At 51.1% G+C, this 27,364-nt stretch overlaps 1 protein-coding gene across 2 annotated transcripts in view; it reads right to left on the reverse strand.

Annotated features, from left to right (window-relative positions):
- LRRC75A (leucine rich repeat containing 75A) overlaps positions 1-22,768 on the reverse strand; it is a 61,380-nt gene extending 38,612 nt beyond the window's left edge. For both annotated transcript variants that reach the window (XR_004081279.2, XM_005154462.3), the window contains exon 1: positions 21,916-22,768. Coding sequence is in view for 1 of the 2 variants with exons in the window: in XM_005154462.3 (XP_005154519.2) it covers positions 21,916-22,173 (258 nt within the window). In the remaining variant the exon portion in view is untranslated. The remainder of the gene's footprint in view (positions 1-21,915) is intronic.
- Positions 22,769-27,364: the final 4,596 nt, after the last annotated feature.

The following is a 27,364-nucleotide window of genomic DNA, read 5'->3' on the forward strand; positions in this document are numbered from 1 at the left end:
CAAAGCTGCTTTTACAGCAGTTCATTGCCTTGTGGGTTACAAGCACCAACTGTGATTTGAAGCATTAATACACCATAAGGATGGTCACTTCTCCTGACACCAACTAGGAGCCTTCAGCCTCCACAGGAGGAAGCTTCTGTGAAGGTATCAATGCAAAGCTATTTGATTAAAAAACCCTAAACAAAACATACACACACAAAAAAACCCAAACAACAAAAAAAAAGGGAAGGAATTAGAAGTTTAAATCAAAGAATTCCAGCAGTAAAATGTAATGCCTGCTTCCATGGCAGCCAGCAAATGAAACTTCCCAGCCACAGCCAGGAAAGGCATAAGAGAACACCGTGAGAGCCCAGGTATGGTCAAGTCCTGCTGCCCTGCAGAGCTGATGCTGTGCTAGATGCTCTCTTCAGCCTGGGTCCCTTCTGCAAACAACAATCACAGAAACAGCCCTTCCACCCAAGAACCAGCCCAAACCAAGAGCTCAGCATTGACGTCCCCCAGACACTACCCATGCAATGCCACTTTCCCAGTCAGAAGGGAAAAACCAGTGCAAGCAAAGCATCTGGGAGTTGTACCCCAGCTTATCCTTCCTTAGTGCCACATAAACCAACCTGCTATTCTCCCTCTGCTGCCTGTTCAACTGCACCACAACAGCTAACAGCTGAGCAACCAGCTCTTGGAGCTCCAAGTTGGGTTTCCAAGAGGTGCTCCATGGTGTAATACTCCCCTAAGCCACAAGGAGCCATAAACAACCCAAATCAAACCCATTTTCACCTATTAAACTATTTATTGCTGCAAACTGAATTGCAATTAGAGGAAAATCCAGCAGGTCCATGTGAGAAGTCATAGGAGGAAGCAGGTTATGTTGCTGCTTCCATTAACAGGCAGGGAAGGCAGTTATAGCTGCCCAAATGAGGTTACTGTGTAAAATGCCACCCCGAGCTCCTGCAATCACGACTGCTCATAAATAGCCTGAGAGCTGCTATTTTGGCCAGCACCTCCTCCAAACCTGCTTCTTATCTCTATTAATAGCCAGGGCAGTCCAATGTATTTCCAAGCAGAGGGGCTGGTGTAATAAAGCATGAAGGAAGAGGAGCATTAATATTGTTTGCAATCCATCATCTGCTGTAACTTATCTGGGCAAACTGATTTCACGAGGTGAGCATTAGCAACGTGGTGGGTAAGGGCAAACCAGGGGGACGGACACATGAGATGTGACTCAAGCACAGTGTGGGCTGCTCAAAGGCTGTTTTGCTTGATGGAGGACACATTTAGCTGCTCAATCCCCCAGGCCTTGTGAAGCCTGCCCTTGAACACAAGCAAACAAAGTCTTTCTTGCCTTTCATCTTTAGGATGTTCGACTCCATCGCAAAGCCTCTGATGTCTGGTTGACTTCTGACACCGTAAAACTTAGTATTTATGGATTTCCCAGCTGCAATTGGATTCCATACTTCTATGGCTGGCCATGGTGACTAAAAGCAGCCTCTCCCTCTTTTGCACATGATAAGCCCTCCAGCATTTGCTTCACAGCTAATAAATTTGGTGCTGCTTTACTTTCCTATAAGATAAGACCAAGCAATATGGAAGTGCATTGCTGGAAAGGTTATCTGCCTGATGCACTCCTTGCAGCCCAGCAGCTCTGGTCGTCTGTGTACACCCCCTATAAACCATCCACTTACATGGTGCAACCAGGGGGGTTTTCAGGCTATGAACAGCTAAATTCCTGGGTGTCCTAAGGAAACAAGGCTGAAATAACCACACAGTTCATCCATCTCCTCCTCCTCTTCCCCTTTTAAACACAGGAACCAATTTCATGGGTTCAAAGAGGAGTAAAGCATCTGAAAGCAATGAATTTAATGAAGTTCAAACAGGTTTTGGGTAAAACCAGGCCTCAACAACTCAAAGATGCCCAAGTTTGCACCTTTGGAGAGGGAAGGCAGCACTCAGCATCCACACATGGTTCAGCTGTGACTGGGCAGCCAGTGGTGAAACCAATACATCTGGATGGAGCATCACAGAAGGCACCCTGGGAACCTCCAAACAAACCAACAATTGCTACTGCAAATTCTCACTTCTAATCCACTAGCCTGGCACAAAAGTGGAGTTCAAATATGTGGGATATCTTCTGTTTAGCAGAGTTAATACTGGTTTGGAACCAGCAATTGTACATTCAAGCCTGAAGTGAGGGTACACTCCAGTGTTTCAAGGAAAGAATAAGCATTTCCTTGGCAGATTGACTCAAATAATAAATGGTGGCAGCTTGGACCCCCTCCAGGAGGCTGGAATTAGAGAAACTTGGAGAGGCAGATTAATGGGCAGAGATATGATAATAAACAACTGTGACTAAGGGATTTGCAGTAGAAGGCACTGTGTCCGTTTGAAACAGTGAGGCAAATGCAATTGCCCCAAGTGGAATTTGGCCAGACCACAGCTAACAGGCTTCTTCAGGAAAGTGCCTATGGATATGTAATGAGAACAGTCTCAGCTACCCATCCCATCCTGATGCACAGAGCCAGTGGCATCCCAGTATGGAATAAGCTTGGAAACACTGTCAGGGGAAGGCAACCCCAGCATTTGCTTTGAACAATCCAAACAGTTTAGATCCATCGCTGCCTGTAACACAAGCTCACAAAGTGTTATTTACACATCCCTCCTAAACCACCAGGACCTGCCTGTGTCTTGGTCTCCCATCCAAGCCAGGCTATGCACCAACCCCAGCCTTGGCTGCGCTGTGCTGATGGCTGCCAGCTCCTAACTGCATCCCTTCACCCTGTCACCCCATGTGCAAAAAGGACTTCATTTCCCTTGCAGAAGCCCGAGATCTCCGTTGGAAAACATACCTACAGAGCAGGATACATCTCGCCGCCTGTCAGGTAAGGATCCAGACTTGTCACCTAAGCTCAGCCTACTGTCAATTCAGACAGAGACTGTGATTCATCCTATTCTAAGGCAGCTGGGCTGAGTCAGTCTCTGGCTGGGGCTCTCTCTATCAGTTAGCAGCCAAGAAAAGCCCCTCTAATGAGTTTATCCGAGACATTTCATGTTTAGGCAACTGGAGCAGGAAAATCCCACTGTCCTCACCTTTGTTTTGCAGCACAGCAAGCCAGAGCTCTGCATGGCTTTTGTACCCACTCTCCCAGCCAAAGAACAGCCCCATCTGTTCTGCAGCTGATCACCCATCAATACCAGCCCTATTCTGAAGTTCTGCTTTAGGCTCCCCACTGCTCTGTTGGAGGTAGTTAGGAGCTCAAACAACTCTTGTCCTTGGAAGGGGATAGGAGATGACTTACGGGCATTTAATATCTTTATGCATGCATACAGATAATGTACTGCGTTGTGTTCACAAGCACTGAATACACACATCTTGATATCAAGTATTTATAGGAACAAAGGGAAAAAAAGGCAGAACCAAGATCCCTGCAGGAAAAAGACTTCCAAGGAGAAGACAAAGCTGTCAGATGGGGAGGAATCACTCTTCTTCATCATCTCCGCTGCCTGTTGGAGACCGCCCCACTGTCTGGGCACACAGGCGGGGAATGATTCCCAATACAAACCCTGCATTCACAAACGCCTTCCCCTGTTTGAAATGACAGCCGAGTCTCGATGCACACACTACAATTGATGGGAGTCCTTAGAGCAACACTGATTCTACAAGCACTTAGTGCAAGCTGCTCCTTATCCCCCACCTGCACATAGTGCATCTCATTAACAGCAACAGCCAAACACCCTGGCTTTACACATCCCTGCAAACACCTCTGCTAATGGATGTGCTAAGAAGGGAATCCAACAATCTTGATGCACACGGTACACCCTGCACGGCATCAGGGTTACCCAGCTGAGACCTCAAGGAGCACACTGGGAGAAGCTGGATTTTCCTACAGCTGAGGTTTGGTTGATGTACTGGACAACCAAGAGAAGCCTGAAAGGAAAGGCAGCATCCCCTGGTCCTGCACTGGGGACCCTCTTTCCTAACAGAAGGAATGGGACCATGGAAGTCCCCACCTCTTACTTTTCCCTCCTCCAACCCAGCCCTCACTTCACAGATTAACACGACACAGCCTGGCTCTGGCATTAATCCTGCTGGACCCTCCTCTGGTTAGTGGGAAAGCAGGATCTATAGTCCTGGCCCACCCGAGCCCCAGCTCCTGTTTCCAGCAGCTGCCACTGTAAGAGATTTCAGGAGGAGGTCAGCACGGGTCTGCTGATGTCCAAGGGTGCAATCCTGCCCTCTCTGTGCACAGTGGGATCAGCTGTTCCCAGGAGATCCCAATACAGAAGGAATCGCAAATCACGGCTGAAAAGTCCCGTTTGCTTTTCTACCCATTCAAAACGCTGCTTTCTGAAGGTGCCCCCTCCCCAGCCAGGATTTGCTGTTACAGCCTAACTGTGGGGAAAGAAACCTGATTATTTCAGGGATGAATCAGGGCTGCGTTATCAGTGCTGCCAATGCCACCGAGATGGGGATTACCTCCTCCTATCCCATACAGGGGTTTTGTACAGCAGCGAGCACACAGCCAGCCGTGTCCTGCATCATCCCCAAGCACTGACATTCCCAGGCACATCACGCTGCTCCTGCAGCTTCAGTAATGATGTTACTGTATCACGGGGAAGCCTCCTGGACAACTCCCCCCCTACCTCCACTGCTCCAAAGAAATCAATCCGTTCCTGCACATACAAGAGCCTGCAATCCAATAACTGCTATCTAAAACCTGGTTTCACTTCCAAGCCCTGGGCTGATTATTATTGCATTAGCTATGGAGGGATGTATTGTTACTGCCCACTGAATGCTAAGCTCTGCTTCAAAGGGACTGAATTTAGGTGGTGGGAGACTGTACAAATGCTCTGACAATTGCTTTGGGATCCTTCAAAGCTGATGGGTGCTAGAATAAAACCCGAGATCTTATTGATACAAGTGTTAGTGAAACTAAGCACCAGTGATCCCTCAACACAGCCCTTTTCCACAGCAGGTTAATTCAAGGGAAGTAATTTAAGACATCTTTGAGAGAGAGAACTATTCAGTTAACTCTTTAAACCGGCTGAAGGATGCAAATGCTACAAAAAGATCATTTCAATGGACAAATTGCAGCTGACTCTCATAAAAACACATCAAGCCTTTTTTTTTTGTGTGCCATTTTATACCACTTCCAGGAACAGAAATGGGTTTGCACAGACAGTGGCAAAGGAAGAGCCAGATGCTGCAACAGGCACCACTGGTGCTACCCGTGCTCTTGGGCTGCCATCAGTACCTCTGGAAAGCAAACACAGGGCTGAATCTGAAGGTGAGATGTTTTGCCATAGCCAAAACCATGCCCCTGTAGGCAAGGCAATGGGTATGTTCCTTTCCCATCTTAGCCTGAGCACCCGTCCTCTACATAGGCACCCATGGGTGCATCCCACAGAGGCATGTGTATATCCTGCAACATGCACAGCACTGGAGTTACTCTTTCCAGCTACCTGGCTGCACTTAACACAAGAATCTGGCTCTAGGATCCCTGCAAGGAGACACCTACTAGAGATTTGGCACTTAAAAAGCTTAGAGGGAACAAGATACAGGCAGATTTTGGCTCAAAACAAGAGATGAAAAACCAGGGTTGAACTTGACATTGAACTAAAATCTCCCTGCTCCTTTTCTGCATTAACACTTGCTCTGACTTAACCAGAGCCTATTGCACACCAAGCATAAGGCTCTTGATACCTTCTCAACGGTTAAAAGAGGCTTCCAACAAAGGAGCAAACCAAAGAAATCCCACAGCACTCAACTGGTTTTCTTACTGAAGACAGAGCAACAGGAATGGAATAGAAATGAAGGTTTCCACAGCTTCTAACAGCTTGCCAAGGAGGCCAGCATCACACGAGTAATTAATATGGACAACATGAATTTCAATTCTTTCATTTGCAAATCCAGCATCACAGTTAATCTCAGGCACGGACAAAGTCCATTAATAAAGCAGATTCATGTTAATGAGATGCAAAGCAATGGCAAATCAATCCATAACACACTTGTATGCTAGAATAATCTATGCTTCGCATAATAATCATGGTAACTGTAATGCTGTGTGCTTATATGGAGACATGCTCAAGACCAGGCCACCTGATGAGCTTAGTTGGGCTTATTCTCCTGGTGGGACACAACCAGGACTGGGGCTGAGCAGCCAAAGCACAAATACCCAGCATGAAAGTCAGATAAACGCATGCACAAAGGGGTCGCAGCAGGGAGAACTTGGGGGGGGGGGGTATTTGATGCAGAGGGGTGGCATTCTCATCCATGAGATGGAAGTGAATCCAATGGACAGCTGAGCAGCTCATTGCTGCAAAGGTACCTCTGCCCTGGGGCAGTGTGAGCTTATTGAACTAACCCTGATAACCCCATCACTTAGTCCCTCTCCAGGGTGAAATCAGTGAGGGAAGAGTAAGTATTCCTTACACCCCTGAGCAGCCCCAAGCGAGGCACTGTATTACCTATAGCCATTGGGTGCCTCCTGCTCAGTAGCTTTACAAGGTGGAAAGGGGAACAATGTCCCTTAAAATCCCTGCTCAAGCCCCTCTGGTCTCACCCTGGGTGCCTGCCTTAGAATTCATCAGCCACTGGTGGGACCTTTCCTGTCCTCCAGATGCAGTTACTGATATGCACCGATCCCAACTCATCCCCTCATTCCCTTAACCACTGTCCTTGTCGTCTTTGATTCCTCAGAACCAATGTGGGTTATGCAGAGAGTCTTCCCTTGAACAAGCTGGAGAGATTAAGTCCGAGCAGGTTAAACCCACATCCCCAGACTCACATCTTCTGCTTTCTGCCTTTCACATCCACATTTACAAACACCTTTAGTTGCGAGGCCACGATTCTGCTCTCCTCCTTCTCCTTTGGGATATCTTCCCTCAGGCTTGCCAAGTCAGAAAACCACTTAAATACCTGATTAACTACGAGCATATGTTTAAGTCCCACTGAAGCCAAAGGGTTTTGATTAGCAGAGCACTTAATAAAGGTCTTTGCTAAGCAAAACGTCCTCCCTCCACTGCCCTCTCCACCCCAGTCCCTTCACAGCAGCACAGGGCAGAGCCTGAGAACCAATGGCCAGGACAGAGCATGAACATCAGTGAGATGCAACTTCACTGCTCAGTGGAAGAGCATTTTGCACAGCATCAGGCAACAAGATCCCAGGAGATGGAGGCAATTTGCAGGCTGGGCTGGGCTGGGCAGCTCTCTGCCCTGCCAGAGCCAGTGCTTCCAGTAAGTGCTATTAAATCCTCCTTTGTTTCACCACGCATCACTGCAGAAAGGCTTGAGGGTGATGGTGGTTGCTGGCCTCTCTGATCCCCAGGGGCTGGCTGGGCTGTGACAGATTAACCTACACATGGCCAGAGAGCCCCTGCACTTGGGCAAGAAGAGAAATTCATCCCAGGTTTCATTGAGGATGCTGAAGAGACGCAGACAATAAACAGCCTTTCTGCTGTGCTCTGTGCCTCTTGCCCTGTTTGTAGGCTCTGGGTGCTCCACATAGGATCATGGAATAGTTAGGGTTGGAAAGCACCTCAAGAGTTCTGATACCCCTGGCCATGGGCAGAGACACCTCACACTACAAGGGGGAAGAGGTGCTCTCTGCACCCCCAAACCCACAGCAGCACCCCCAAGCCAGGCTGGGAGAGGCAAGCGCATCCCCTCCTGCTCGAACAGGCAGCAGTACCTCTTGTGCAGCAACCAGAGGTGTCAAAGGCCCTGTGCCCTGATTAAAAATGAGATGATTTCTGCTTTGTTTGACACTCAGGGCCATTAACGCTGCTCTTGTTGCTATTTCATTTCCCAGCTAAGATGCCAGCAGCGTGCGCCAAACGAACTCAGGACATAAAACATCTCTTTGTTCCGTGAAGGAAACCCAGCACGTGATGGACTGTGGCAGTGCAATGCCCAGCAGACAGCAGCACGCTATGGCTGACACTCGTGTGTGATGATAACCATATCTTCTGTTCACTTTGCAGAAGACAGCTTCCACTGCTGAGTCACAGCAGAGCTCCTGCACTTGCAGCTGATGCAGTGTAGGTTCCGATGCAGTGCAGGTTCCAGTGCAGGCTTTTGCTTCTCATAGCTCCCAACCTGATTGGGAGTTTCCTTCCACCACTGACTCCTACCCAATCTCCACTGTTGGGCTCCGAGAGGGGCAGCATCCAGTGCCAGGAACAAGGCTGGATGCAGCTCTAGAAGATGTTAGGAAGGTAGAGCAGAGTCACTGCTTGCACAAAACAAACCCTGCTGACTCAGCCATTAGATGTCCAGGCTGGAATCAGCCAAAGGAGGAGCTTCCCCTGTGGGATGGAGGTGCCCAACAGGGTGCAGGGCTTTCCTTCTTGGAGAGTGACAGTGAGGGATGGAAGGATGGGAAGACTGGTGCTTCACTTGGATTTCTGGCAATGGTTTTCTCCCAGATGGCAGAGCCTGTCCTTCCAATGAAGGTGCTGACAGAAGCCTCCTGACATAAACCTCCATGGGATGCTTCTGGGATGAAGGCTTATAGCATCCAACACGTCAGCTGGTCAGGACAACCCCCACGTCCTTCATCTTAATGCTCTGCAGTCTTCATCCACAGAGAAGCAATGCAGTTTTTCAGGTAACACGTTGCCTACCCAGCCTATCAGTACCTGCTGTTGGCTTTTGCTTCAATTATCCTACCACAAATCCTTCCTTCCTCCTCTACCAATTCCCCCATTGTACCCATGAGTTCTGCTCATGTAGTCTGCAGGGACAGCCAAAACCTCCCTCCACACAAACACCAGCAAAGCACCCGGTGAGAAGCCTCTGTCTCTATGTCCTGAGCTATTTCCCTACTTCTTTACAGCATGACACCATTCCAGGAAACATCCCTAGCCAGGAGGAGAGGCCTGGAATGCCGGCAGTAACAGAGCACCCTGCTAATCCCTCATCCTTCTCCATGGGTGGTTGAGCCTTCCTGGAAAACTAAACTACACCCCATGAAATGCTATGGCCACAGAGTATTTCCACAGGTGCTAGAACAAAGGCTTTGGCTTGAAACCCCCCTCACAGCTCTGGCACTTGAGCCCAGAGCATCTCTTTTCCAGCCTCAAAATAGCCAACACTAATACTTTTGACCACCAGTTCCTCCTCAGGTTTAACAGCAGAGGAAGAAGAACCCTTGAAGCCTTCAGGATGGGGGACCAAGTTCCTAACATTGCTTTCCAGATACAACCACGGGGATGAGGAGCTGCTGAAACCCGATGCAAGCCCATGAGCGGAGCATGAGCAAAGCCAGGATGAGCTCATCACACGGCCCCATCCGAGCCAAGCTCTCCCTTCCCTGCTACAGTCCCACTGAGACATCCACAACCCTGGGCTCTAACTCCTCCCCTGGCCATGAAAGAGCCGATGTCAGTGTCAGGGCAGCGCTGAGCCATGACTAATGCACTCCTTGGGCTGGTTTCCAAGTGTAGAAGCAACCGGTTGGTGGTGAATCAGACACCTACAACCTCACACACAAGAGATGGGGGTAAACCACAGTGTTCCCAAGGGGTTGGGGTAGCATTTTAACACACAATAGCACCAAATGAGGCTTGCAACCCTCTTCTCCCCCCCCCCAAGAAATCCGTGCTTGAAGGAAAGACTCCTTTTGCATGACGTTAAACGAGAAGCAAAAACCTTGTTTCTGTCTGAAGATGCCACTGATCCAAAATCACCACTGACAAGTAAACAGGTTGGGAAAACCTGCTTCTGAGGGCTGGCAGGCTGACAAGCAGACTTAATGTGGTATCACTTCCCTTCATTTATCTTCCCTGATGTGCCTGCTCACAAAGAGATAAGGAGCAGCTGCCTCAAGCCTTCTCTGTGGCTCTGCCACCTTTGGATTCCATCATCCCTGTTCTTGGAACTTCCCTTTTCCAAGGATAATGCCCTTCCCCTTTATCAGGGGGATCTCCAGCTTTTCTGCCCCTCCATTCCCTCCACAAACTCAAGAGGGAGAGATGCTTCCCCCCCTTATATGGGTTTTGGAGGGGTGATGAAGGCAAAGACCAGAAGGTGCCCAGCTGCTGTAAGAGGGGAGCTTTGAGACCCCATCTGCCTGCATCCCACCTTCGCTCTTCACCTGTTAGAGCTCAGCCCTTGTAAACCCTTTTGGCCAAGCTGATCTCCCCCATAAAACAACCTCCTTTGGTTTGCACACACACAGAGCAGAACCTCAGAACTCCCAGGTCCCATAACTCCAGAACCCAACTTTTCCCACCTCTTCCTTTTGCTTTGTGCAATCCATCCTGTTTAATCAGCAGCACAGCCTGGGAGCCCTCAAGCTGCAAATCAGCCCTGCAGCATCCCACAGGCTCAGGGATGGGTCAGCCAGGGATGAAGGATCCAGAGATGGAGCTTGGTCAGCATCAGGTCCCACCAGGACCTTGCACGTGGTGCTCAGCAGCAAGATGTCATTCTCACCCTTCTGCAATGAGCGGAGGCAGCACCGTGAGATGATCTAAACCTGCAGGAATGGTGCTTTTCATTCCTGCCTTTGGGATTACTTCAGGCTTCCAAGTCTCCTCCAAAGGGAGGACAAATAAGCAAACATGACTCCTAAAAATGCAGTTGATTTACGCTGTGTGGCAACACTAAAAGAGAAATGGCTTGCAGGAGAGGAGTTCAGCTTCTTTCTTTGCTTTGTGTTGGTAGAGAAGAGCAGCTGATGGGCAAGAGATGAAAGCAGCCCAAGCAGAGATTGCTTACCACGTGTCAGGGAGTTAATCTCATCAGAGAACTGCTTTACATCTGGTTGAATGGGGACGGATTGGTTCACTGGAGCCAGACCCTGGGCTGGTGCAAACAGGCTGACCCCATCCCCTGCATTGAGCCAAATCCTCCACCCTCCTCCTCTGGACAGCAAGGAGATGGGAAGGAAAACAGAGGGAAGACCAAGCAGCCCCAAGCCACCCATGGAGAGCATGAAGGGGCTCAGAAAGGGCACCAACGCTTTCTATTCTGCAGCTCAGCCTATCCACTTAATGACAAAGTGCCACTACTGGAAAGTCTACAATGCACCCAAGGGGCTTACAGTGATGCACACAACCTAAAAGCCAGCATAACCCAAAGTCCTAGCAGCAATCAGAGCTGCTGACACCCTCATCCTAAAGCAACAGGGCAAAAGAGAAGAAATACCTCTTGTGGATGCAATGGATGCGGTTCCAGAGTACACTCCTACTTTACACAAGGGGAAACTGAGACACAAAGAACTTCACAGACACAAAGCCCCAGCAGCATCAGCTGAGGCTGCACCTCCCTGCTATGAGCAGCACACAGTCAACTTCATCATCTTTGGTTTGGGGCAAAAACAGGGCTTTCACCCATGTCCATCAAGCACTCGGTTGGGTCAGGGTCTTTCCCAGACCCGTTGTAACGCGGGCATCACAGCCCCATCACAAGTAACACTGCAGAGACATGAAAGGAGCCTGTTTGCATCACCCACACTGGTGATGCTCAGTGCTTTTAAGGACATTAGGTATGTGGCTTAGAGCTGCACTTCTAATCTGAAGAGAGGATGAAAAGCACAGCCCGATGCTCAGCGATGACAGCAGACACAGCTCCATACCTGCAATAAACAGGGCTGTGCTCAATGCCCTTAATTCCCCTCAAAGCTACCAAGCTGTTCAGAGCAGCTGTATAATTGTAACCCTCCACCCTGCTCACTTGGGCAGGCAGTCTCTAATTCCCATTATCCAGCCTGCCAGGTTGGGAATGGCACACATTGTAATACATTGATTTTTCTCTGCTCTGTAAGAGGCTGCCAGGTGGACTTACGAAGGAAAATGCCCAGATGAGGGTTTTCTCTCAAAACACCCATGGAAAAATGGGAAGCTGATTGGGAAGGTAATGGATGAGACCATCGCTGTGCAAATTAACTTTGGGGTGTTTCAAGAGCTTCCCATTGTCCCACCCCAAGGTTCAATCAGTGCTGCGATTACACCACAGGGAACTGGGAACCTTCCCCCTGTCTTAAAAGGGATGTATCACTGAAGGAATTCAGTAGGTTTTGGGGGTTGAGGGAAGAAATTAAGGTTTTCCCCATGTTTTATCCCATGCTTGTGTGTTTCTATTTCCAGCATAAGGTTTTTAACCATTAAGCAGTGCAAAAGCTGATCCGGGTTGGGATGTAGTGTTTGGTACTCAGCTCAGAGGGAGGAAGCTTGGAAAGAAAAGTCTTTCTTGAGGACTTTCATAGTAATTTCCCTGTCTGGAACCAGCAGATTTGGATGCCTCCAAAATACGGGAAGCCAAGTAAGGCAGCTACAGGGGTGGGATCCTCTTCCAAGAAACCCAATGGTAAAGGCATTTGGCTGAGCAAAGAGCCTTGCTAAGGAAGAATGAAGGGATGGGTTGTACAAGGACTCAATTCAATGACATTAAAATTCAATTAATACTGCTATTTAAAACAGCTTTAAGCACACAATACATTTACTTTCAAACACATTTCAAACGAGCAGTTTAAGGTGATACCAGTCTCTGGTCATGCTTTAATACTCAACAGCTTATGTTAGCCTAGGTTAGCAGGACATGAGCCTACCAAAGATGTAGGGAAAGCCACTGATGAAAAGACAACCAGAAGAGACTGAAGCACGAACACAGCTTTTGAGGACGAGTCTGTTTCATAAGGACAACAAAAACATCTTCATTTCAGTTAATCCACCCAGTCCATTGACTTCAACAAGCCAATGAGCAAAATCAGGAGTACGATGGGGAAATGCCTGTTTTCCAATCCGTAACTCAAACTGCAACCTAAGAGGCCAAGATTGCTCATTATGGTGACCACAAGTGTAATTCATTACATACAATTAATGGATCCACTGGTTTCAAATGTAAAACATGGTTTGAGATGTTTGTCTGCCCCACATACCCAGCATATTCCGAGTTTATGAACCCATCAAATAACACTGGAATAGTCATTTTCTGTGGTTGAAACTTGCTTTCATCTCCCTGTAACTCGAGTCAGAAACACAAAAAGAAAACAAATCGTGTAACCCCCAAATTCACCATTTCCCACCGGAATAAAAGCACACATAAAGAATCACCCAGCCCAACAGCTGCCTAAAGAAACATCCCCAGATACACTGGGCTCCTTGCTCAGAGAAGGAAGTATCTCATTACACCAAGCAGCTTTTTACAACCCAGCAGGAAAACATCCTCTTTCTTATGGAATGACAGAAAAATAAGAGATCCTATCCACAAAAAATGGCCTCTTTTATCAAGATTCCCTCCCTTGCTGGTTTTGGCTGTGGCCACCACCATGGATGCAGCGGTCATTTGCATCCACATCCCAAACTGCTTCACACATTGCATGGGAGTCAGGGCTCTGCCCCAGTGTGCTCTTTTCCCTTTGGCATTTGAACCCCTAAAGGTCCAACCTGAGGCTCTCACCACCACATTTACCACCTCATGGGTCTTTCCCAACCTCCTGCTTTGCACTTTCCACTTTGGGGATGCCCCAAATCATGGTCACAGGGATGGTACTGGTCCCACCACAAGCACCATACTCCACAGGCAAGGTGGGAATAGGACAGAGGTGTCCCAGTAAAAACCCTCAGCACATCTCTAGCTAAAATAAGCATTTCCCACCATAGACTTCAAAAGACACATGTGCCTTTTACATCCTCAGCAGGTTCTGCTTTCTCCTGCTGGGATTTAATCCTTGTGCCAAGATCTGCCTGGCCTCGGGGAGGAGGGGGGCAAAGAAACAGCACTGCACAATGAGACTGCAATTAATTGTTCCTCAGCTTCCAGACATCCCCCAGAGGACTCAGTTTAAGCATCCCCCAGAGACAGAGGAGGCAGCTCTGGGAGTGCTTCCCAGTGTGGTACCCATGGAACCAGGGGCTCCCAGGCACAGATTTGGTTAAAGCCCCATGCCCTTCATTCATACAAACACAGGGAATCTGCTGCCTGTGAGAGATGAAGACAGGAGAACCATTAAAGGTATTATTGTTCATGTGCTGGAGTTAAATGCAAAGCAAGGAGCTGAGAAAGCCAGCACAAGCTTTCCCATCCTCCGGAGAAACACACACACCCATCCCCTGCACTAGAGGGTTGTGCTCAGGGTGCAGGCTGGTGGTTTGGGCTCTCCATTAAATAACTAATGCTCATTTCAGCTCAATCACTATTAGGAGTTTAGGGACAGTGCCTGACAAGCAACCTCTTGTGCAACACGAGAATGCAATCCCCTGCAAACCCACACCCATTGCAAAACCTCGTGGGGATGAGCAGGCAGAGCAGCACCAGTGGGGAGCAGGGCTGCAGCCCTGGAAGTGGTGCTGCTATTTCCCAGGAGCCAACCTCAAAGGCAAAGGGGACATTAAAGGGCTGAAGGCAGCAGCAGCCCAATCCGCTGCAATCAGTGCAGAGCCCAGAAGCATCTCATAAGGCAATATATCCACCAATACCAAACCTGCTCTGTAATGGCAAGAGAGGCCTTCAGGAAGGTTATATTATAATATAAAGAGGCCCTAAGGAATGAGATATCCATTGAGATGCCCAAAGGCAAGAGGAAGGAGGCAGCTCCCTCCCATCGGCTCTGGTGCGTGTCCCATGCGCTGCGCTCAAACCCTCGCACAAAGGGACCGTTGCTGCCTTTGAAAGGCAAAGCCTGAAAGGTAAAAGAAGCCTTGAACAGATCTGAGGAAGCCAAAGCAGCTCCTGCTCACAAAGCAGCGAGGTCAGAGCCAGGAGCAATTGGAGCTAAAACCTTCTGCTTGGGGAGGGATGCAAAGGACAATTTGCTTTTGCTTTCGTATTAAATTTACCATTCAGTGCCCTTTCCTCCAAAATCTGGAGGAGAAGGAGGCTGAGATACACAGAAGAGACACAGGGAATTAGGCAGCGAATCACAGCAGGCCTTTGGCCAAGACCTGCGCAAGTTAAATGCTAAGAAATCCCATATCTTTATATGAGAATTAAACAAATATTAGTATACAACCACCTCCCTTACCTAAAGGGAGGCTGCCACCACCAAACCCCCAACACATGGAATACTAAAGCCATCAAGAAGCTACAATATACTGAATTCCAAGTGCATCCCCCTGCATCCCCACCCTGAGACCCCCAGCACTGCATCACAGCACTGGGATCTGCAGGGAGGACTCTCCCTACACAGCCATTACCCCCTTGGGCTGGCAAGAGGGAGGAGACATCCTCATACACAGGGATTTTACAGCGTGAAGCAAGATAGAAAGGAAAAGGGGAATAAAAGGTGCATGCCAGGCTGCTGAGGGCTGGAGCCCTGAGCTGCCTGTGCTCCACATCAGATGTGGAAGCAGCAGCAGCCTAAGGGGGTTTGGAAAAGACACATTCCTGCTATCATATAAACAGATGTAGTGCTGCATAGGGGCTGGCTTGCCAACTGCAACCCTTAACTTCTCCCAGTGTGGAGATGCTGGTTCCAGGGGGGGTACAGGCAGGATTTCCTCCTCCTTTTGGGAGCAAGCAGCTGCCCAGCACCCTCGATCAACAGCATCCAGCACAAGTGGTCCAGAGGAAGGAAACCAAGGTCTGACCAATCAGTTTCATCTCTGACCCTCCCTGGTGCATCACCTCCTGCATCCTGAGCTATGGGAGCCATCACTCCCTGGACACACAGCACTCCAAGCCAGCAGCAGCTCCAGAAAGGCTGTGCCAGGGATACTTGGAAACCTGGCCATGGAGGGGTGTCCCCTGGGATGCATTCCTCAGGTGAGAGTGGATATATGAACATGGATCTTGCCCATGTCAGGCTCTCTCATTGCCATCCCTGCAGCAAGCAGAGCGTGCCCGGGTGTGCTGCGTGCACTGCATTAATGCATCCACTAGCAACACTCATTCCTTATGCAAGTGATTCCCCAATCCCAGAGGAACATCCCTGCTGGAAGAGAAAACCCGCTCTGTTCCATGCCAGCGGCAGGGCGAGCATCACTGCTGCACAGGGAGCTCAATACTGGGATTGAACCCATGCTGCTGAGCACGAATTGCCTCTTCCCTCCCTCTCTGCATCCCCCCAGGACACATTTGCCTTCGGAGGAGCTGCAGCCACCACCTTCCAGGGGGTTAATTCAAACCAGGCTGTAGGGATGCCAAGCAGAAAAGGGATGCATCCACCTGGGAATCCCATGGGGAAGGAAAAAGAGCAGAAGGGGCCAGGTTGGGAAGCAAGCAGAGAAAGGAGGCTGCAAGGGCAGGGTTAGGAAGCATGGCTCCAGCAACCTAAGGGTTAAAAGTAGCTGTGGGGAGCAATGGTGGTTTTGTCAGCAGCCCAAAGCACAGGAAGTGAGTGCTAATCCCAAAGCTGCCCTTTTTGTTCTGCCTTACCCAACTTCCACCCTGCATGGACCCACAGAAACCAGAGCTGCAAACCTCCACCTCTGAGGAGCTGAGAAACCCCATCCTCATCACCTCTGATGCATTGGCTGCTCCTGGCACTCAGGAGAAGGGCCCAGGCTCTTGCTCGTGTGGACCAGGACAGTCCCCACAGGGACGGTGCCCCACAGCTGGAGTGCACAGGGCCAGGAGCAAGCACACAATGGCACAGACCATACACAAGGCACGCACAGGGTGCAGCTAAGCTGCATCATCTCCATCAGACCACACTGCTCCCAATGTCCATAAGCACACCCAACCACACAGCCAAGGGGGAATGTTCCAGCAGCTTTGGCACTGGCATGGCTGGTGTAAAGACAGGGGCCAGCATCCTTCAGGGAGTAAGCATGAATCTGAGATAAAGCAGCACCAAAACCATCCCCTTCACCCTGATGAGCTGCTGGAGACACTGCAATCATCACTAACTCACCTGCAACATACCCACCTCCATAGGGATCTACTGTGCAACAGCATCTCTGTGGTTTAAGTGTTGTTTGGGGGCAGGAGGGTTGGAATGGGATGATCTTCAAGGTCCCTTTCAACCCAAACCATTCTATGAGCTAAATAACCCCGAGAGCACTCCTAACCCACAGTGAAGGTGCACCAAGTGTAACACACCAAGTATAACACACAGGCCAGGGCTGATGCTGGGCCATGAAACCCTTCTGAGCCCACAAAGCCCAAGGGGGCAAATCGCATCCTCATGGGTGTCTGCTTTTCCAGCCCATGCAAGTGTAACACTGACTTCCCAGGATGGTTTGGAACCATTGCATTGCTCTCCATGGGAGCTCCAGAAGCAGTGCTTACCCTCCCCTAGGAAGGCTGCTGGTCTCTGGATGTCCCAGTGCTCCCTCAGTGTCTCGCTGCCTCCACAGCCCTGCTCCAAACTGTCCCAAACAGCTCCTGCCTCCCTGGAAAGTGCAAAATCCCCAGCACTGGGGCAGGAGGGGAGGAAATAGGAACACGTGTGATAAATCACTGGGACAACTGGGATAAATAGCCCTGTTCTGCATCAGCTGCCATTTAATGCACTTAATGTTAACTGAGCAGAAGGACTGGGCCTAAGAATTGCTTTTCACCCCTCTGCTCTGGTGCAGCAGGAGAAGGTGACCAGAGCCTGCAGTGACCTCTCTCTGCATCAACCATCTTCCAATCTATTTGTTTCTCTATTCCCCCCTGGCCAAACACCCTCTTGTTATGAAGATATTCATCATTACATTAACAAAGCATCCCTGTGCTATGCAGTCCCCATAGCACCAGGCAGCTGCTCACAAGGCAGCATTTAATCCCCAACCCAGCAGGGTGGATGCTGGGACATGCCACGACTTGCTTCCCGCAACCATTGGCTGCAAAACCCAGGGATCAGCCTTGGAAAAGGCAGGGGGATGCCAGTACCCACGGCAGGGATACATGTGGGGGACAGAACACAGGGATAACAGGCTCATAGCAAAGAGGTGCTGCCCGCACTGCAGGCACAGGGTCTGCACTGCTCGGTGGGCATCAGAGCATGTTTGCCTGCAGCCCCATTCCTGCAAACAGGAGTTCTGGCCATGTCTTTGCCCACTGGGGACCCTGACACCTCTCTTCCCCTGCCCTTCATCACACAGGCAAGGCTGGTGTGAGCACAGAACCCACTTGACAAGTCCTGCAGCTTTGCTGCACCTTGGACCTTGTCATTTGGCTTCCAGCCACCCCCAGTGCCCCGAGCGGGGTTCTTACAACACTGCCCTCTTTTTCCCTGTTCTCTTGGGGTTTTAACTCCTGGATCTGCTGCACGACTCCTGCCCCACGCAGGTGATGCCCAGAGCCTGGGGATGCCTCTTCCTCCTCCTCCTCCTTTCCTCTCCCACCAGCCCAGCTCTGCAGCAGCAGCCCAGCCAAAAGCCTCCACGTCGAGCCATAACCAATGGCAAATTCTTGGAGTGCAACGTAATGTGCTGGGAAGCGCCTCGCCATTTCACTTGGGAAAATGATCCGTTTGGCAGCGGCGAGGAGGAAAACATGCTTTGTTTTACAAATCCCCTCCCCAGCAGCACGGGCACTCCCAGAATGTAATAATCTGACAGCGCTCGGCTGCTTTAACCACTGAAACCCGAGAGTGCCTAAGAAGAAAGCGATGCGCTGTGTGCTGGCAAAGCCTGTGCTATTCTGCAGCCGGTGGTACCCACTCGGAGCTGCAGCTCTCCCAGCAGTGATAACCGGCTTGGATGGGATGCGGGGAATGGGAGGGGGGGTTCCCATGTTTCTCCCAAGTGCTGGACACAAGTAATTCCATTTTCAGCCTCTCAGAGGGTGAGGCTCTGCAGCAGAAAGCAGAGGAGATGCTGACAGGTAAACCCAGAATGATGCTTTATAGCAGAGAAACTGGATTCAAAATTACTCAGTACAAGAACTACTTCCATGAAAGACAACTGGTTCCCATCCAGGTACTCAGGGAGACGCTTCCTGCAATCCCAAACGCCAACCTCAATAAGATAGGAAGTGTCTCAGTGTATTTCTGCTTACCCTCCCATTGTGTTTCATTGCCAAAAGCATCCTATGTGCATCGACAGCCTAAAGGAAAACCCACTCTGTATAAAGAGGGCAGCAAATGGGATGGGGAACTCCTTTTTGCAGTGTGGGGTTTGGCCTCCAGGCTGTTGACACCAGAGCAGAAGGAAAGAACAACCAGAACCTGTCATTGCATCAGGCTGCTGTGCCAAAGGAGGCACATACCCTTTGAGTGGCCGCTGCCAGCTCCAGCACACAGGAATAACACAAGTGTTATTCTGAGGGCAGGCAATGGGATCGGATTGCCTCCGCACTGGAGACTGCTTCTGACCTCTCCGAGGAGCAGTGTTGAAGCAAAGGAGTCCGTCTGCTGCTCCCATCCTTTACCTCTTTAAACCCAAATGAGTCCACTTTGTACCTTGGCGCTTGTGTAGCTGTTTGCAGCCTCTAAGTGTTCTTGGAAACACTGATTAATCCTTACAGGAGCATGTAAAACAAACAGCATCGCTCCCATTTCAGCGGGGAAGGATGGAGATACCCACCCTGGACACTGCTGGAAGGGCAGGACATGTCCATGCCCCAGCACAGTTTCTACACTGCCCTTTGATTATTAAACACAGCTTTTGGCAGGTAGGAGAAGCCCCCCGAACCTTGTTTAGCAGGGGGTGCATAGGGCAGGATGCTAATGTCAAGGAGAACTGAAAAGCTGATCAGCCAACACAGTCACCTTGCTTGAAAGGAAGGATGGAGCACCTCCAAACACAGGGATGCTGTCACCTATGTACTCGCTAGCACACTGGAATGGCTTCAGAGCTGGGGAACTGAGGGGAAAGCCTCCAAATGACCCAAATCTCTGGGATTTTCAGGCAATAAAAGAAGTCTAAATGCAACCGAGATCCTGGCACCGGGTCTGCTCAAAACACCGGGTTCTGCAGCAGCAGCATCACACGTTATGTTAGCAACTTCATGGACCAACCAACACCGCAGCCTCTCTGCGGTGGACACCATAGAATGGCTCACAGGAGAAGGTCTCTGCCCCACCAAGCTCCCCCATTGATCCCTCTCTGTATGGAAAAACTCATCCTTTCCCCCCATCCTCACTTTTTAGGCTGGAGCTCAGACTCCCACAGCCTCACAGCCCCAGCTCCTTGGGAGCAAACTGAGCACCCCTTGCTGCACCCCTAAAGCAGCACCTCCCAAAAGGCAGCCTATGGGAAACCACAGCAAGCGGGATTTGTTCAGTGGGGCATCCCACATTCGCTACCTGAAAGCAGGGAATAATACCACCTCATTAAAAACGTGCTTCGAGTCTATTATTGTATCTAGGACAAAGTGTTCCTTATTTTGGCACTCTATTTTACCCGAGCAAGCTCTTCAGAAACACTCACAAAGACTCATTTGACTGGAACAGGCTCCTCGCTTCCCCCTGCATTGTAAAATCCATTCCTAGAGGTTGTTTTTGCCCCCAGGCAGATGATGGGATGTCCCCATGGTCAGATTTGTCATTAGGGCGCATCCCTCATGCTCTGTGCGGCCAACCCACAGGAGGAAGAGGATGGTTCAGAGCATCGCTGATGATAAACAGTATCTGAAGCCAGAAAGAACTTAGCAGCAGCTCACGGTGCTTCACAGGATTCATTTTTGGGGGTGTGTTTGATATAAACACCTTCTAAAATGAGCCCCTGCCTTCCTGCCAGCTCCAATGGGCAGCTATGCAGTGAGAGGTGCAGTGATAGGGCTTTGGCATGGCTGAGAGGTGCGAGGTCTGGGCACAGATCCACTGCCCAGCTCCCAGCTGCTTCTGTCCCATGGGGGTTTCATGGCCATGTGGCTGCACAGATCCCAATGGAGAGGTCATTGTCCCAAAGATTTACACCCCCAATTCCCATTAAAGGGGGCACATTCATCTCAGACAAAGCAGGTTATCAAGGGTGAGAGGGGTTTCTATAAGGGGACACAAGCACATACAAAACTATTCGGATTTCTCACCTTGGCTGCTCCAAAGACAGCCCTAAATCATGTAAACTGACTGGTCAGAGGGACCCTGACTGGTAGTAGAGTCAGGGACATGCCCCAAGCAACACATCCACTTGCTAAGAAGTTATAACAGCACTAGAAAGTGAGGTGGAACAAAGGCAAAGAGCAAAACCCAAACGGAAACCTATCAGACTTTGGACCAGCCCCATCCTTCCATGCACAGACAGATCTCCGGGACAAAACCACAGCTCCTGATGCCCAGCAAAGATCTGAGCAGCTTTTCCTCAGGTGGTAGAACCGGTTACACCAAGAGCCGGTGCCTTGCAGGCTCCTTGGGAGGAAACCCCAGCTTGAGGATGGGGTTGTTTTCACTTAGCATGGAAAAGCTGCTGCTTTCCGAAGCGCTGTGTACCCCAGAGCCTCGCCAGTACCCGGCGCACCCGTGTTTTTATCCCGTCTATCAGCAGAAGTGATTAACACAGTGATCTGCTGGGCACAGAGCAGCGCTCCTCTCTTTGCTCACAGCACTTCCCTTAGCGCTGCTCCCCCGCTAATGCCCAGCTCCAACAGACGGGCAAGGGGAAAGGTCTTGGGCTCCACACCATGAATTCCCTGCTCCCACACAGCGTCTCATGCACTCGTCTCTCCAAGCTGCAGCCAGCACCAGCAAAACTCCACCAAGCAATGCTGAAAGCCAAGCTGCCAACCCTTGGTATTTCCAAGGCAGGGATCAGGGATGCTCCTCAGAAGCTGCTGCCTCCAATCGCCTCAGTACAACACCAAACTTTCCCAAAGTTGAATGGGAACCTCCATGAGTGGGGTTCAAACCCCAGGGCGATCAGCACAGGCAAGGAAGGGAGGGAGAAACCCGCACCCAGCAGGGCTCCTCACTACAGACAATGCAAAGCACCTCCCCGGGGTTATTTTCCCCTCTCCAACATCCATGACCACCCTGCAGCTCCTTAAGTTCCCGGAGCGTGCCCCCTCTTTGCGATGAGGCTTCAGAAACCAGGATGTGCCCTTAGACTGCATCGTGCTCCCAAACCCCCTTTCCCCCACCCACCACGGAGAATCCTGCCCATCCTCACCTGCCTCAGGTGCCTCAGCAGCTCGGTGGCCTCCTCCTGCTTCCCCTGCTTCACCAGCACCAGCATGTCCTGGATCATGCAGATCCGCCGGTGGTAAGGGGGGAGGCTGCCGCCCTTCCCGAACTTCTCCCCGGACTTCACCACGAGGGAAGCGAGGAAATCCCCCCTTTCCCTGGGCGGCGCTTTCCTGCGGGGATGGGCCGGGGGGCTCTCGGCAGCGCTGCCCGCTTGGCAGCCTTTGGTCTGCTTGGTGCCCATCGTGTGTGGCCCCGGCTCCTGCAGCCCTGGGGTTGCATGCAAGGGGGAGCTCGGGGGTGGAAGGCACGGAAAGGGGGGACACGAAGGGTTTGGGGGTGCAGAAGGGGGATGGAGAGGATGCACAAGGAGATGCACAAGAGGTTTGGGGGGGCGCGCAGGGAGATGCACAAGGGGTTTGGGGGGACACAAAGGGATGCACAGGAGGACGGAGAGGATGCACAAAAGGCTTGGGGTGCACAGAGGGACGCACAAGGAGGTACGCAAGGGGATACACGAAGGGTTCAGGGGTGCACAGGGGGATGCACAGGGGGTTCCGGGGGTGCGGGACGGGGCTGGGCTCCCCTGTATCCTAGCAGGGGGGCCGGTGCCCGGCGGCGGGGCTGCTCCGCTCCCTCCGGCGGAGGGGAGAACGGCTGCTCCCTGCCGAGGGGAGCCGCGCCTCGGCCCCGCCGCCCCGCTCCATCGCTGCGGGCTTGAAGCGAGCAGCCGGGATCCGCGGGGCTCCTTCTGCCAGTCCCGGGCGGCGGCGGAGCGGAGAGAGCGGCCGGGGCTCAGCGCTGCAAAGCGGCGGCTCCGCGCAGCTCCCCCCCCCCCCCGCCTCGCCTCCTCCTCCCCTCGGTGCCTGGGGCTGGGGGGGGTTCCCCGAGGACGATGCAGGAGGAAGCCGCGACTTGGGGGCAACTGTTGCGCGGCGGGGGCTGAGGGGGGGGAGCCCCAGGGAGAGCCGGGGGAGGGCCGGGGGCGGGCACCGTGCTCCGAGGCTGGGCTTGCGGAGGAAGCCGGAGCCGGACGGGGCTCTTCCTTCCTCCGCCGCCGCCGGAGGGGATGGGGAGAAGCGGGGTTCGGCTGCTGCAGCGCACGGAGGCGGCGCGGGGTATCCCCGACGGGGGTTCCCGGTGCCTCTCACCGCAAAGGGCCTGCAGGCACCGACGGCGGGGGCTGTGTCCGGGGGGATGCCCCAGAGCGGGGCTCGCCCAGCTCCGGTTCTGCCTGCGCTAAAACCTCCTGGTCCCCCCTCCTCACCCGCATCCCTGCCAGCAGCCGCCCCGGTGCACATCTGGAAGTCGCCGCTGGTGTCCTGCCATCCCCGGCCAAACCCACACGCACCCGCATGCAGCCGCCCCTTCACGCTGCTCCTTCCAGCAGCTCCACATCCCATATTCCATCACTCCTTATCTTCCAGGCACTCCGCTGCTGGCAGGGTTTAGGGCACGGATTAAAGCTCTTGGATAAAGATCACTATGAGCAGCTCTTTCTGACAGGGACAGCTCACCTGCTGCAGGAGACACTGCTCAAGGAGTGCCTGGGAGGAAGAAGCTGATGAGGCCCCAGCAGGAGCCTCAGGCCCCCTCCCAATGCAAGGAGCTGTTTTCCAGCAAAGCCATGCAGCAAACTCTCCACCCTTGTGTTTCTGCTTAGCTAGGACAGGAGAAGCCCCACTGCAGCCCCTGTGCAGTGCCTAGGCTGGGGGAGCATCCCCTCCTGCAGCAGGAACGTGCTATGGGGGGCATTTTGCAACTGTGTTCAAACAAATCCCAAAGCAATACCTGAGCACTTTTTGCTTCCTCTGCATCCTGTGCAACTGCACATCCCCAAACACACAAAAGCCAAGGTATGCTCATGAATAAAAGGCAGCTCTCCTCAACAGCCAAATGGCTGGAGGCTCATGTCACTGTTTCTGTAACTCCAAAGGCCAGTTGATGTGATGCATTTCTATACATGGACCACAAGAGCAAGGCCAGAAGGCCAGTTTGCAGCATCCTTGCTCACCCTGAAGCTCCTCATGAGCACATGCAAAGGCCCCATGCCCACTCAGGGCAGCACAAACATCACCTCCAGGCTCAGCACTGGTGGCTCGATGGTACAAGACATTCAGGTCCCTCAGTGATGCTCCATCCCAGAGCATTATTCACTCCCACACCCTCAAAAGGGTCTCATCCAGCTGCAGACCCCACCTCACAGCAGAGCTCAGCTTCCATAGGCACTCAAGACACCCACCTACAAACCCACCAGTGCCAAAAGCCCTGACCCCAGGGCTCGTGATGGGTTCTGCTAAAGTCATCAGTGGCTCTGCAGCCAATCCGCAGCTCTCCTTAGTGCAGATGTGTGCAAACTGCAGATCAGTTGATGTCTGTCCAAGGGAGTTTGCCTTTGTTACTCTGTCCATGCTCTTTCTGCTACCTAACATCAAGGGTGTGTTAGAAAAGCCTGATGCTTTAGAAGAGAGTAAGTCCAGACCGTGGATCCATGGTGGAACATTTCCCCTCTTCCTTAAACTGAGATTTAAGAACATTCTCACTTCTACATCAAAATGAAACTGCATCTTTCCAATGCACTGTGCAGAAGCCAGGGAACATCGTACCGCATGAGTGAAGAACCCAATGGAATGAGCTGGAATGCAGGATTCCAGCTGCCAATACCTGAACACAAAGACATTTGTGCTCAGCTCCCCAGAATCCAGGTGCGGGCACCCACCACCAAACCACTTTGCGTGTGTGTGCACGTCTACCTTTGGTTTCAGATTAGTCATGGATGAAACAGGCTTCCTGCTTCCAGGAAGCACTGCCTGGTTTCACTGGTAGATCACAATCTAGTTACACTTCTCCCTCGCCTGCCCACTCGTGTTGTCCTTTGTGATGTGCTTTCTGAAGCCCTGCAGCAAACCTCTCCATCCGTGTACTCACAGGCTTAGATGGGGTCTCACAGCTTCCCAAAGGTAGAAAACTTTCTAATTCCAGGTTTTGCACCCAGGATTCCCATTCTAAATGGGAAAACCCACTCTGGACAAGCATGGTCCAATGCGGACCATGAGTTCTTCCTCACCCAACAGGTCTTGGGGGTCATTTCTTGGTGGCTCAGCTCTTGGTCTAAACCTCACAGTTACTGTTTCTCTAAGGAATAGGGAAGAAACACCCCCCAATCCAAGGACAGTTGTTTCATCACTCCCAAAGCCTTTTCCACAGCCAGAATGGGACAAAGCCACAGCAACTGCAAACACCTGGAGCACCCCCCATCCCATCTATGTCCATCCCTTCCCCAGACATTCAAGGAGTTCAAAGCAGAGATGGAGCTGAGACCAAGCTCTCCACACTCTGGCTTGGGAGGGCAGGGCAGGACTTGCTTTTTCTTGATAGGGATGGAGTGATTCAGATTCATTTTAAATGTCAGCATCAGATTCAGGTTGCTGCTACCCATTACGTGGAAAGGACTAAGCTGACTATAAGAAATATTACTATCAAGATGGCATTTAAAGGCATCACAGAGTTAATGGGATTTTCATATCTTACTTAGCAAACAACAACCAAAAAGCCCTCAAAAACCAGCCTTAGTGTAAGCCAACATCGAACCCAGCAAGAGGAGAGGCATCAGTCTCAACAGGCCTTCTCTGGGGATGAAGGGCAAATAGAGAAATGGGATTTCAAGAGAACAAAAGACCATCCATATCCCAAGCTTGATTCAATTCCGCTTTGACAGGGCGCAGTGGTGAGACGGGGCTGAAGAGCCTTGTGAAATGCTACAGGATGCAATTGCGGCTGAGCTAAACTCCAGGATAAATGTGGCAATGTAATGATGAGAAACATTACATGCACTGAGAGATGTTTTTAAGGAGAAATGAAAGAATCTCCTATAGAAGCTCTTATGTTTCCTCCAGGCAACGGATGAAGTTTTCCTGTGTTCACCTTTGAATTCATTCAATGCATTTAGTCTAAGCTAGAAAAGGCACATGAAAAAGGATTAAAAACTATCCCTGTCTTCATCTGGAGTAGCCAAAGGAATATCAGTGCAACATAGAGGGAAGCTCCTTCCTCCTGCTCTTCCTCACAGCCTGGAATCCAGCCTGCCCACAGGAACAATAGGTAGAGAAGGGCCAGAGATGAGGAAAAGGGAGATGCGGTCTTTGAGCCTGGGTACCAGGGGGAGCAAGGTTATTACGGGCAGGAGCACAGAGCTGCCAAAACCCCAAATCCCAGTGTGGAAAGCTGTCTTCATTATTAATTTGCTACCCCTCATCACTTCTATTACACCAGAATAACTGTGCTTACACAAATGGTTTTATAAGGAAAGAATCCGCATTCAAATCAAGGCCCAGATTCCTTCCAAGCAATTCTACTGCAACAGCAGGAAACGGGGATGTTTCATGCAGCATCCTTGGCCAGCCCATTTCACCTCCAGATCTCCCATTCCCCTTGCAAGCTGGGCTCACTGAGGGGTCTCTCCTCCACCACCCTGGGGAACACAAGAGGAGGTCCCTCTGGTACTCCTTCATGTATCTATTAACACAAACCCAACCCAGCAAAGGCTGTATTCATCCCCTGAGAGCACATGGGGGTTGCTATGGGTTTTGTAGGGATTTGGGGGGGGGGGGGGGGGGGGGGGGGGTGTTTGTTTGCATTTTTAAGCTATTTTTTGCCACTGAAAACTGTTCAATGATGGAGCCCAATCAGAAGAGTAGAAAAACATCAGTCAGATGCCAGAAGCACGCCCTCAACCAAAAGGGGTGGCTGAGAGGGTGCTGGACCCCTCTGCACCCGCACTGACCCCTCTGGAGCAGAGGGGAGCAGGGACGACCCACAATCCCCACGTGCATTGGATCCATGCACGTGCTCCGTGCTCCAGAGACTCTTCCATAACCCCACATCGTGCAGATTCACCTCTCTCCTCCCAGATTTCCCATGCAAAGTATGTCCAAACCCTTCACCCTGAGCACACACAGAAATACTTGAGCTGCCGGAAGCAATCCATCTTCCTTTCACGTGATGCTTCCAGCTTCTTTCCCACTCCACAAGCTGGATGCTGTGTTTATAAACCCAAAAAGGCTGTTTACACACCGGCTGGGACTTGTTTAGCAAGAGGTTAAAGCTGCCAAATATTTTCCTGGAGTCATCCTGAAGCCCACCCTTTGCTTGCCCTGCAGCAGGAATGAAAAGGCTTGGGGAATTCTGTGCATTTTGGGCTGTAGGAAGCATTCTTGCCTTGAGATGCTTTAGCAGTATCAAAGATCAGGGGGTGTTTTAATGGAGAGCTCTCTTTTTGTGCTGCAGCAAGGGAGGCAGATAATTCTCATGTGGATTTGGGAGTGAATCCTGAAGATAGCACCATGCTGCAGAGCTGCATCCCTTCCCATGCTCTGGTAGCCATCCATAATGGGATGCAGGCACCCAGCAGTGCTATAGGGTTCACCAGTGATGGA

This window comes from Melopsittacus undulatus, chromosome 13 (genome assembly GCF_012275295.1).
Source record: "Melopsittacus undulatus isolate bMelUnd1 chromosome 13, bMelUnd1.mat.Z, whole genome shotgun sequence".
Lineage (NCBI taxonomy): Eukaryota > Metazoa > Chordata > Aves > Psittaciformes > Psittaculidae > Melopsittacus > Melopsittacus undulatus.